Source organism: Lithobates pipiens, unplaced genomic scaffold (genome assembly GCF_037356315.1).
Source record: "Lithobates pipiens isolate NorthernLeopardFrog02 unplaced genomic scaffold, aLitPip1_a1.2 Scaffold_18, whole genome shotgun sequence".
In the NCBI taxonomy this organism is placed as follows: Eukaryota; Metazoa; Chordata; class Amphibia; order Anura; family Ranidae; genus Lithobates; species Lithobates pipiens.
The window spans coordinates 113,637,971-113,650,023 of NW_027507758.1; the positions used below are offsets into that span (position 1 = coordinate 113,637,971).

Here is a 12,053-nt window from a genome sequence, read left to right on the forward strand (position 1 = left end):
AGATATAGCTATGTGCACCCGGATTTACTACGTTTCTAAAGCCAAGCCATTGACAACAGTAGTGTTTACATGTGCGCAGTAGAAATCTAGACTTTTTGTAAAAGCATGCTTGCACTTTTACTGAGAAATTGCCTATAAAATAGCATCCTTCAGGTATTTATTACATTTACAATGTGTATTTCTAATCGTGAAACATCCTAAATGTTTACTAACACTGTTTTCACCTTGGTAGGGGACAGAGTTTATGGACAACCTGGCCAAATGCCTTCGCTATTATGTTGCAGATCGTCTTAACAATGACCCTGGTTGGAAAAACATTACAGTAAGCTTATTTTACTTTATATTGGCAGGGCCAGCTCTTTCTAATTAAGCTAGTATTGCATCTTGTGTTTTAATAGAGCAAAGATCTGTGCACAAATGGCTCAAGTGTGTCTGTCTGTATTTTGTATTGTATCCCCAGGGAAAGTTCTTGAGGATATTTTTTTTAAGAGTCTTGTGGTCAATCACTTAGGGGGGGGGGGATTCCTTTTTGTTAGCTTTGGTTTAGTATAAGCATGATCCTGTAATCTTGGAGTAAGACGCTGGCTGGATATTAGACTACCTTCAGGTGACTGGACACTGGCAAAGCTTGCATTGTTCACCAATTTACACCAGTTTCTGTACAGCATCATACCTAAAGAGGTCTGACATGTCTTAAAAACTTGTATCTCATGTGAAATCTTTCTTGTAAAGCCAACTTCACACACATGCGTTTACGGTAACACATGTTTTATGGAAACTTGCCTACAGTTCCTTTCAGTGCTGTTGATTTTGCACATCACACCAAGGCATGTTGCAGTACACCAAAATGCCCAGTAGCATTGTGTTGGCTTTTGCGTGTGTGTGTTTTTTTTTTTTTTTTTTTTTTTTTTTCCTGCCTCCAAATGTCTGTAAAAGCCTTCAGGTTAGCCTGTGTGTGCACGGACACACAGGCCAACGTGGAGGTGCGTTTAGAGCCATAAAAAGTCAAATGCCCCTTTTTAAAAGTGGCGTTTTTGATGCCTGACATACATGAGGCCTTATTGTGTTTCCCAAAATCCATGTGTTCAATTAGACACAACTGTAATTGGTTATACACGCTCTGTTGTCTCCTGGTTACTTTGGTGACAGTGACACTTTGAAAAACCAATTCGGTCTGTCTGGAAAAGATTCATGGTGATGATCTTAAGTTTAGCATAGTGGCACTGTTTGCTGGATCGCATTACCATTTGCTCTGTAAATGTGCTCCTAACTTATTTATTTTTGTAGGTCATTTTATCAGATGCTAGCGCGCCAGGCGAAGGGGAGCACAAAATTATGGATTACATCAGAAGACAGAGAGGTATGAAGCACTGCAAGTTGGAGTGATTATTCCCCATGGTGTTTTCCATGATAACAGTTTCTCTTTCTCTTCTGCGAACAGCACAGCCTCATCATGACCCAAACACTCATCACTGCTTATGCGGCGCTGACGGTAAGCACTAAATTGTGACTTTTTGCATAATGTGGAGATTAAACTAATTCCATTGTGCGGTTTATGCTTGTTTTTATTAATTATAGCATTCTGTGCAGTCTGAAGGTTAGCTTTAGAAAATGACATGATCAAGCTATTCCTAAATCTCAGCACAACACCAACCCTGAATTAAATGGTGGTGTTGACAAATTTTTCACCAGCCGCAAACTTCCTAATTTTCATCTTGTAGCTGTTTTGTTTGCTATGAGGTTAAGCCTTTAGAAATGTCTGAAACTGAGAGATGATCCTAAGTGATGTTTTGCTTTCTGTTAAGCTTTGATATGGTTTGATAATGGTGTGTATATTATATAAAAAATTATTTTTCTAAGAATCCGCTTTGACAGCAATATCTGTAAAGTAAAAGTTTTGTAATAATAATCATATGAATGGTTTGCACCCTAAATGACTAGATTCCCTTTCTGTGTGATTTGCATAAATTATTTTTTTTTTTTTTTTTTTTTTAGCTGATCTAATAATGCTTGGACTAGCTACTCATGAACTGAACTTCACAATCATAAGAGAAGAGTTTAAGCCTAATCAACCAAAGCCCTGTCCACTGTGCTCACAAATTGGACATGAACTGAGAAACTGTGAGGGATTGCCTCGTGAGAAGAAAGGGGAGGTAATGCTTTGAAATTATTAATTTTTTTTTTTTTTTTTTTCCCTAAAATTTGGGGGGGGGGGTGCTTTTTGGAGAATGCAAACTTTCTATAGTTTGCGCTGGGCACAGTTGCAATACATAGCTGTTGTACAAGCCAAAAAGTTTCTGTCCTGAAGTGTACATAGACCCATTTTACAACCAGGAGGTTTTTGTTTTGTTTTTTTCCTCCCGCTTGCAGTAAAAAAAATAGGTGTCCTCTCTCCACTCCCAGTATTATGCAAGAGCAGCACCAGACTGATGAGGTGATCTCTCTGCTCGCTTTCTCCTATCAGGATGCTCCTTGTCGGCACACGTGTGTGTGTGTGTGTGTGTGTGTGTGTGTGTGTGTGTGTGTGTGTGTGTGTGTGTGTGTGTGTGTGTGGCACACCTGTTTGACTCTCCCAATCTAAATTATACTATGTATTTAACATCCTGATGCCAAATTACATTGAGATATTTTGGGCTAGTTGCTTAAACAGAATGTAAATGCTTTTTGTTTTATGCATGTAGTTCAACTTTAGGTTAGTTTCCACAATGGTTACAGTATATAGTTAGTAATAATGAGCTTTGTTTAATTTACGGATGTCTTTATTTTCCCAGCATGATGAATTTGCAGGCACGACACATGGCTCTGAGCAGGAGTTTATTTTCATTCGTCTTAATGTATTGCGTGAGGTATGTGTTTAAATGGTGTGTTTTTTTTTGTTTCTTTGTGTGTCTGTCTACATACTGTAATTAATAGTACTTTAATCTCGCCATCTGTTTCTTTATCAGTACCTAGAGAGAGAGTTGACCATGTCAAGCTTGCCTTTCCCGTTCGATTTTGAAAGAAGTATTGACGACTGGGTTTTTATGTGTTTCTTTGTTGGAAATGACTTTCTGCCTCACTTGCCCTCTCTTGAAATCAGGTGCAGCTTTCAGTTTCTTCATTTTGAGTTCATTCTTTTCATGTTCAGTTTAACAAGTGGCTAACCTGCTAATTCTGTCTTAGGGAGGGTGCCATCGACCGTCTTGTAACCATCTACAAGAACGTGGTCCACAAGACTGGGGTGAGTGTGTGTGGTGTGTGTGTTTTTTATTTTTATTTTTGTTACCTTTTCGACTAATTTTCTCCACTTCAAACATTACAAAGTATTGCAGTGTGTGAAGTACCTTGACAACTTTTGGTCACTGAATATCTTTGTTCTTAAGACGCTTTTCAGGTGTTTTATCACTAATAATATTGCCTGAAAAGCACCTCTCATGCCGCCCAAGTGCTTTCACTCTGGTGGTTTGCTTGCAGGGTGGGAAAAGTCCTGCAGGCAGTATCTATGGGGCAGTGTAGGAGCGCTGTATACAGCGCTCCTACACCGCCCCTGCCCATTGAAATGAATGGGCAGTGCTTCCGAAGTTCCTCTCTGTAAACGGACACTGTGACAATGGTTTCATCAGACAGAAGTAAAAGAAACCTTTAACAGGTGACATTAAAAAGGTGAAGAGGGGGTTCCAACTTTTTCATACTCAATTGAGAACCAAAAAATGATCTATTTCTGTCCGTATTTGTCTTGTTGCCCCCACTATAGCGTTATCTATGTATTTTGAACACCATGTACACTTTCTAAAGAATATAGCAAGCTGAAGACTATGTGTGTATGTGTGTATGTATGTGTGTGTGTATATGTATATGTATGTGTGTGTGTATTTTTGTAAACTTCTAATTGCAAGCCCCCATGTAATGGTGATGAACAATTGTAGACATATTTGAAGTCCAAGAATGTGTCAACCATGGCTATCTCCATAGAAACAGTGGAGGAGTGGTATTTGTATGATTATCAGTTGAAAATAAAAAGGTGAAAAAAAACTGATGTAACCACCACTTTAAAAGTATGCGCTTGGCTAGGTGGATGCCGCATCAGACCTATGCTGCAGTTGGCATCTCTGTACTGAGAACTGAGCCACAGATCATCACCGATGGCTTGTTTCTTACTCCTCTCCGAGCGGAGAGATGCTGACTGACAGTCAGCATCGCTGATGCGCTGCTCCTCCGCGCTAATTGGAGCAGTCTCAGGCTCGCTGAGACTGCCATCAGTCAAGGCAGCTGGCAAATCCAGACTTGGGAAGTCGGGATGACGCGCTGCCTCAACTGATTGCACTGACGTGAGTGGACCACAGACTGCTCTCCACTGAAACTGGGTCACAGGTGCGCAAAACGAATTGCACTCATGTGACCCAGAGGAGAAGCCCAGCCTAAAAAGCTCAGGCTGTACTCCTTTTTAAGGACTGGTGAACTACAATATATTAAAGAATTTCTGGCACTATATTTAATTTTTTTTTTTTTTGCCAGATAAATCGATACAGGAATTATTTTGCTTAAAAGCAAAGGGGCTGGGGGAAACAAGGGGGACATTGGGACTTTTATTCTTTTGCTACCACGTACTTCATGTAAAGTCCCAATGTACCCCCCCCCAATTTTTTTTTTTTTGGCCCACTTGCTTTGAATCTAATAGGGACGAAATGGATGACCTTACGAGGCCATGGTTTCATTCAAAGTCCCCTGGGATGGAAATACATGACCTGCAGGCAGTAGAGGGTACATCAATCATACTGCTGCAACACAGCGCCACTTTCTGTATGTAGTACAAGCTATTAGCATCAGCAAGTTGGTTCTGACACTTTTCTTGAGTTAAGAGAACTCAAGAGTGTTTGTGTGTTTTTTTTTTTTTTTTTTTTTTTTTTTTTTTTTTTTTCTTTGCTTTTATGTTACTTTGTACAGCCTATTGTACACCTTCAGCCCATATATCAGTGCACAGAGCGTGGACTCTTTACTTTGGGTTATGTATGGCCATTGATGTGTTTCTTAAATGTTTATTAAGAGGACAGTTTATTCTTAATGACTGTTGCTTTGCTCCCACAACAGTCTGGGCAGTATATAAATGTAAAAATGTTGTATTTTGAAGATGATTTTATTTTTTTTTATTTTTTTTTTCCTCCCTTCCTTTTTCAAATTTGCAGGGCTACCTTACAGAGAGCGGATTTGTGAACCTGGAGAGGGTGCAGATGATCATGCTAGCAGTGGGAGAGGTTGAAGACAGCATTTTCAAGAAGAGGAAGGACGATGATGTATGGCTGAGGTTTTGCTACTATTTCCGCTGCACTTTAGTAGATGCGTGGGGCTGGCCTCCTCAACTTTTCCTGCATTGCTTCCTGAATGAATTGGTTGCCTTACCCGCGATGCATGCTAAGATCTGATGTGAGGCTCGTATCAGTCAGGTCGGCCGATATTTGGCGTTTTTTAATTAATCGGCATTGGCCGATTGTGCTGTTTAAAAAAGGCCGATGATATATTCAGCGCGACTTGCAAATGACTTCAGTAATAGAAGTCAGTGCAAGTTGCCTGGAGACTTCAGTGAAGCGACTTGTCTCCTTTGGGCAGTCTGCCAAGAAAAGATCAAAAAGATACAATGTTTACACTTGAATGAATTAACTCAACTCAGTGTGTAGAGTTCTCAGTTTAACCATTTAAAGACTAAATCTTTTTTGGCACTTGATGCTTACAAATAAAAATCCTATATTTTCTGCTAGAAATTCACTTAGAACCCATAAAACGTATAAATATTTTTTAGCAGAGATCCTAGGGAATAAAATGGCGCTTGTTGCAATATTTTATGTCACACGGTATTTGCGCAGCGGTCTTTCAAACAATTTTTTTTGGGGAAAAAAAATACAGATTTAAAAAAAAACAGTAAAGTTAGCCCATTTTTCAGAGGGAGAGAGATTTTCTGTATCACTAAGACCCCTTTCACACCACCGATAGCGTGGGCGGTAAAGCGCTGCTATTTTTAGCGGTGTTTTACCGCAGGATTTGCGGCGCATTTTGGGCACTAGCGGGGCGCTTTTACCCCCGCTAGCGGCCACGAAAGGGTTAAACCCGCCGGAAATACACCGCAATAGTGGCGTTTTGCCGGCAGTATTACAGCGCTGCCCCATTGATTTCAATAGGGAGCAGCGGTGGAGGAGCGGTAAAGAAGCTGCTGGCAGGACTTTTTTTCTGACGTCCTGCCAGCGCACCGCCGTAGTGTGAAAGCCCTCGGGCTTTCACACTACACACAATGGTGCAGCTTCTTTAGGGCGTTTTGCAAGCGCTATTTCTAACGCTATAGCGCCTGCAAAACCCCCTGGTGTGAAAGGGGTCTTAAGGCTGCTTTCACACTGGAGCGAGCAGGCGTTGACGGTAAAACACTGCCAGTTTTAGCGGCGCTTTACCGTCATTTCAGCGGGGCACTTATAATTCAGCTAGCGGCCCAGGAAGGGGTTAAATGTGCCCGTGAAGCACCGCTGCCAAATCGCATTGCAGGTGCTTCGACAGCGGTGCCCATTCATTTCAATGGGCAGGAGTGGTGGAGGAGCGGTATACACTACTCGAAAGATGCTGCTTGCAGGACTTTTTTTTAACGTCCTGCCAGCACATCTCAGTGTGAAAGCACTCGGGGCTTCCACACAGACTGCAGGGGAGCCGTTTTGCAGGCACTTTACAGGCGCTATTTTAAAGCGCCTGAAAAACGCCCCAGTGGGAAAGGTGTCTAACTGTTAGATTTTATGAGCTGAAGGGGAAAAAATAATCGGCCTAACATATCGGCCCAAAAAAAAAATCGGCATCATATATCAGCCGTGGCGATTTTCTAAATATCGGCATTAGCCAGAGAAAAACCCATATCGGTCGACCTCTAGTCCTGTTCTTCCTTCTCTGCCCGCCCCCCCCACTCCCCCCCCCCCCCCCCCCCTGGACTGGGGCAGGAGGTGCAAGCTAGCGTTTGGTTGCTAGGATGCAAGGCGGCCCTAGCAACCAATCTCCTGCTTGGTAATTCTGGAAGCCCCTGCAGAATGGCTGGACCATGGCTGTCCAGATAAGACGTTTAGTGATGCCGGCGTTGGTGACGGAAGTTGCCATCTTGGCCTCTGTTTAATCTACAGTTATCACACGTGCAGCGTCATGGTAAGCTATGACGCCAGCCATTTAATGGGTTTACAGTTTGGTTGAGCGGGTTGTTGTTCATGACATGTCTTAAATATAACCACTTTGATAAGTGGTTAAGTCGATGGGTTTAGCTTTGCCTCCAGTTAATTTTGTGCATGTTGATCTACAGGTTTTATTTAGTTATTTCCTAACCTTTTCCTTTGCATATCTGTTTTAGGAGAACTTTAAGAGGCGTCAAAAGGAGAAAAAGAAGAGAATGAAGGTCAGTTTATCATGAGGCTAGCCATGAAATATCTCTGCAAATGTTTTAAATGTATAGTGTAATATGGAATATATGCTGTTCCGTTCTAGGCGGAGCAGAACCCGACTTTCATTCCATCTGGCCAGTTTGCTCCATATGCCCTAGGTCGGGGTAACTCGTCTGTTCCTCAAGCCATAAATAACCCGAGAGCAACAGCATATGATATGCGCAAGCAAAATCTGGTATGCTATCTATCTTCTTAATGGACATTATGTAGTTTAGAACAGTCTCTACCTTTTTTTTTTTTTTTTTTTTTTTTTCTTTTTTCCTTTTTTCTAAATGGACAATTTCACTTGTACTACCCTTCCCCCCAACCCTTTTATAATGTACATGCTTAAAATCGATGTTTTCTTAGTGATGTGGTAGCCAAGCTGGGAATGTTCATGTCACATACTTTAGCAAACACTTTCGTTTTTAAAACCATACATTTAACCACTACAATACAGGGCACTTTCGCCCCCTTCCTTCCCAGCCCAATTTTCAGCTTTCATCGCTCTCGCACTTTCAATGACAATTGCGCGGTCATGCTACACTGTACCCAAATTAATTTTTTTTTCGCACAAATAGAGCTTTATTTTGGTGGTATTCACGACTCTGCTTTTTATTTTTTGCGATGTAAGCGCAAAAAAAACGGAAATTTTTTTAAAAAAAACTATTTTCTTTTTTAAAAGAAATCCAATAAAATCAAATTTTTTGTCATAAATTTAAGCCAAAATGTATTCTGCTACATGGTTTTTGGTAAAAAAAAAATTCCGTTAAATGTATATTAATTGGTTTGTGTGATCACCGACATATGTACGCAAATGATCATGTACAGATGTGTGCAGGTGATCACGTACATGTGTGCAGATAATCATTGGAACATGTGATTTTAGTGGGACATATGTGGGGGACATGTGTTTTTTTTTATTTTATTTGGGGACATGTGTGTTTTTGGTGACATGTATATTGTGTGGTGATGTGTGTATTACACTATACTGGTGATCAGTTAGTAAAAAGCTGTAAAAACAGCTCATACTCACTGATCACCAGCCGGCTGCAGCGATCTGCTCCTCCTCTCCTCACACAGAAGTCATCGCTGAGGAGAGGAGGAGCCGATTGCCTAGCAACCGGCTGTTTGTTTACATCACATGACGGCCGTAATTGGACACGGCCGTCGTGATCAGGAGGGCCAATCACAGAGCCCTCCTGCCGATCCGAGATGCGCCGTGTCCGGGTGACACAAGCACATCGGGATCGCGCCGCTGCGCGGGCACGCACGCGCGATCCCGCTCCTTCTGAAGGACGTCCTATCAGAAGTAGAGAGGTCCCACCTGGCCGTATATGTGCATTGGCCCGGGTGGGAAGTGGTTACATTTTAAAAAAAAAAAACCCTTTCAAACTTTTTTTTTTTTTTTTTTTTTTTCCTGCTGGTTCTATGGATGCTGCCCTCACTTCTATTCGCTAGTGTCTTCTTTGCCTTGCTGAATCCTGCCATTGCCACCTATTTTTGTGTGTCCTCTGTGAGAACAGCAGCCCCATGAGAAATGGGAAGAAGGGAGCACCCACAATGCCACATCCGTGATGTATCAAGGGAAAACAAAGATGATGCCAAATGGATATCAACAGGTTGGACCTTTTAAGGCATGGAAGCAACTAGGAAAGTAGAGAAAAAATATTTATTTTATTGAAAAATACAGTATCAACAGTGTTCAAAACAATATAAAAATCACATAAAATGATATAATTTGTACATTGAGCCCTTGTGCGTCGCGTCTATGCATTTTGCCGTAAAGGCTTCCTCAGGACACGGAAAAAGGTTGACGTAGCAAGAGAACAATAAATCTTTCGCTTCAAATGAGCTGCGCCTCAAGTACAAATGTCATAGCAACCAGGTCAGATCCAAATATATGGAGCGGTCAACCACGCTGTGATAGTGGACAGCAAGTGGCACATTCTGATGAGTACAAATAGAAATTGATGCTTATAGCAGGGTGGGTTTATGCCTGCATGGTCTCCATAAAAATACTTTTACCTTTAAGTCTATATGCTATTTGGCTATACTATGTCACCAGCATCTACTAAGCTTTATGTGGTTGGGATTATGTCCTCTATTGGCCGTCCCCATTGATGGTAATTTACTGACTGAGACTTCTTTCCTGCTATAAGCAACTATCAATTTCCTGAGGAAGCCTTTGCGGCGAAACGTGTAGACGCGACGCACAAGGGCTCAATGTACAAATTCTATAATTTCATATGATTTTTATATTGTTTTGAACAATGTTATGATATTGAAAAATATAATCAAATATTTTTTTTCTACTTCCCTATTTGCTTCCATGCCTTAAAAGTCTGACCTGATATCTATTTGGTATCATCTTTACCTTGAAACAGCAGCCCCATGTTGTTCTACCTGTGAGGTCAACACACAGGACATCTCTGCTCCTTCTCGAAGAGCAGTGATGGCAGCTTCCCAGGAACTTTCTTAAACCCTTGTACCCAGTGAAGTGACTGACCTTGGGTGATACACAAATGAAACCCGTTCTACTACACAATTGGTGTGTTTTTGGTTTTTATTTTTTTTCCCCCCTTCTACATGTGTTCAAAGTGCTGAATTTATAAAGCTTGTAGAGCTGTCAAAAAGGTGGGCGGAGAGCTGGTTACACTCTAAAAGAGCTGATTGGAGGGAAGAGACCTACCCCCTTTCATACACCTCTCAGGAACTGAGCTGAGCCAGTCAATCACAGGCTGTGTGCTGAAGCTCCCTCCCCTGTCACCAAGTATTATAAATGAATGGCAATAAGAATGATGGGACATGCAGTCTTGAGAAATGTTGTTTTAGTTATGATTGGAGTGTGCACTGTGTAAAAGGATGGTAATGTTTCTGGAAAGTAATCAATTATTGTCTTGTTACACTTTGTCTAATACTGTTTTTTTTTGGGGGGGGGGCACTGAGACCTTGGTACTACTTGAACACAAGTCCTCACTGACCCCTATTGCTGCAGGCACTGTGGAGGAGTTCTTCACAACAGAAGTTGTACTCTGCTCCCTATCCCAACAGTGGCTCAGCAACCTGTCGTCTTATCTTTAGTGTGAGCACAGGGCAGGATCTCTGGCAGGGAAAGCAAGGTGAGCTGGTTTGCTAAGATAAAGGCTTGAACAACTTCAGTGCTGCTTCTGAACTTTAAGGTTCCATTCACACTTGCACAACTTGTCATGCAACTTTAGACAGTCGCATGACAAGTTGCACCCCATGTTTTCCAATGAGTGCTGTTCAGATCTATGTGACTTCAATGTTAACCCTCAAAAGTTACATCAAAGTTGCACCTGGATGTTCTAGATATGGCAGTTGTGCAATAGTTGTCCATTATCGCTGGTCAATATTGAATCCAAATCTCACCCATCCAGAGTTGCACCACTATGGAGCCTAAGGAACCATGCTCTAAAGTGCCTGTGCCTACCAAGGTTGGTAAGGGATTGTTTTAAAGCTCCTCTACTGCTTTTTAACCACTTGCAGACCAGGCTTTTTCTTGAACTTTTTGTTCCAAGTTTTAAATTTGCGGTGTTTGCTAGAAAATTACTTATAAACCCCCAAACTTTTATGCAGAGACCCTAGTGTTTCTCAACTCCAGTCCTCAAGGCACCCCAACAGGTCATGTTTTCAGGCTTTCCATTATTTTGCACAGGTGATTTAATCAGTTTCACTGCCTTAGTAATTACGAAAGCCATTTAATCTGAGGGAAATCCTGAAAACATGGCCTGTTAGTGCGCCTTGAGGACTGGAGTTGAGAAACACTGCCCTAGGGAATAAAATGGTGCTGGTTGCAATTTTTTGTCGAGTATTTGCTCAGCAGTTATGCAAATGCAGTTTATTTTTTTCCAAAAAAAAAAAAACACTTTAGCCACTTGCTTACTGGGCACTTAAACCCCCTTTCTACCCAGGCCAATTTTCAGCTGTCACTTTGATTTCATCTTTTTCACACAAATGGAGCTTTCTTTTGGTGGTATTTTAATCGCTAAACAAAGACCGTCATTTTTCATAAATTTTGCAAACAATTTTATTATTTTTTCTCCTTCATTGATGTGCCCAGATGAGATGGCACTGATAGGTGGCACTGCTTAACAGTGCTGATATGTACTGGTGGTCACTGCTTAGAAGCAGTGTCTGTAGTGTACAGGACCGATGTCCCCGTTTTTTTTTTTTTTTTTTTTTTTTTTAGCTTCAGTGCATCAGTTTAGTGCTTGGAATGCTCTTTAAGGGGCCTATAAAACTATTGGGATTGCGCACATATACACAACGTGTGTGCAGGGCATGTCCACGCTCTTTATTGCACAGGGTGTGTAATACATTTGGGTTGTTAATGGTAGCACAGAGACCAGCACCATTATTCACTTGCTGACAGTAAATAAAAAGTCATTAGCCATAACACCAGTATGGTTATTTACTGTGGGTGATTCTCTAGAAGATAAATGTGGTCCAACAGGTGCCCCAAGCATATGCAGAATCGAACGCATACCTAAGTCACATGCGTAAATGGTATTCAAACCCCACGTGAGCAATGAATGTTGTGCAAGACCTCTAACTCTAAACTGGTAATCTGTGTAAAAAAAAATCAAGCGTTTCCTATGGAGATTTTTAAGTACTGTT

At 41.4% G+C, this 12,053-nt stretch overlaps 1 protein-coding gene across 1 annotated transcript in view; it reads left to right on the top strand.

Annotated features, from left to right (window-relative positions):
* The window catches only part of XRN2 (5'-3' exoribonuclease 2), an 80,921-nt gene that overhangs the window by 23,768 nt on the left and 45,100 nt on the right, over positions 1-12,053 (top strand). Inside the window, exons 6-15 of the mRNA XM_077486025.1 lie at positions 233-322; positions 1,288-1,360; positions 1,442-1,492; positions 1,996-2,153; positions 2,772-2,846; positions 2,946-3,079; positions 3,163-3,220; positions 5,163-5,270; positions 7,343-7,387; positions 7,477-7,608. Of these exons, the coding sequence (XP_077342151.1) occupies positions 233-322; positions 1,288-1,360; positions 1,442-1,492; positions 1,996-2,153; positions 2,772-2,846; positions 2,946-3,079; positions 3,163-3,220; positions 5,163-5,270; positions 7,343-7,387; positions 7,477-7,608 (924 nt within the window). The remainder of the gene's footprint in view (positions 1-232; positions 323-1,287; positions 1,361-1,441; positions 1,493-1,995; positions 2,154-2,771; positions 2,847-2,945; positions 3,080-3,162; positions 3,221-5,162; positions 5,271-7,342; positions 7,388-7,476; positions 7,609-12,053) is intronic.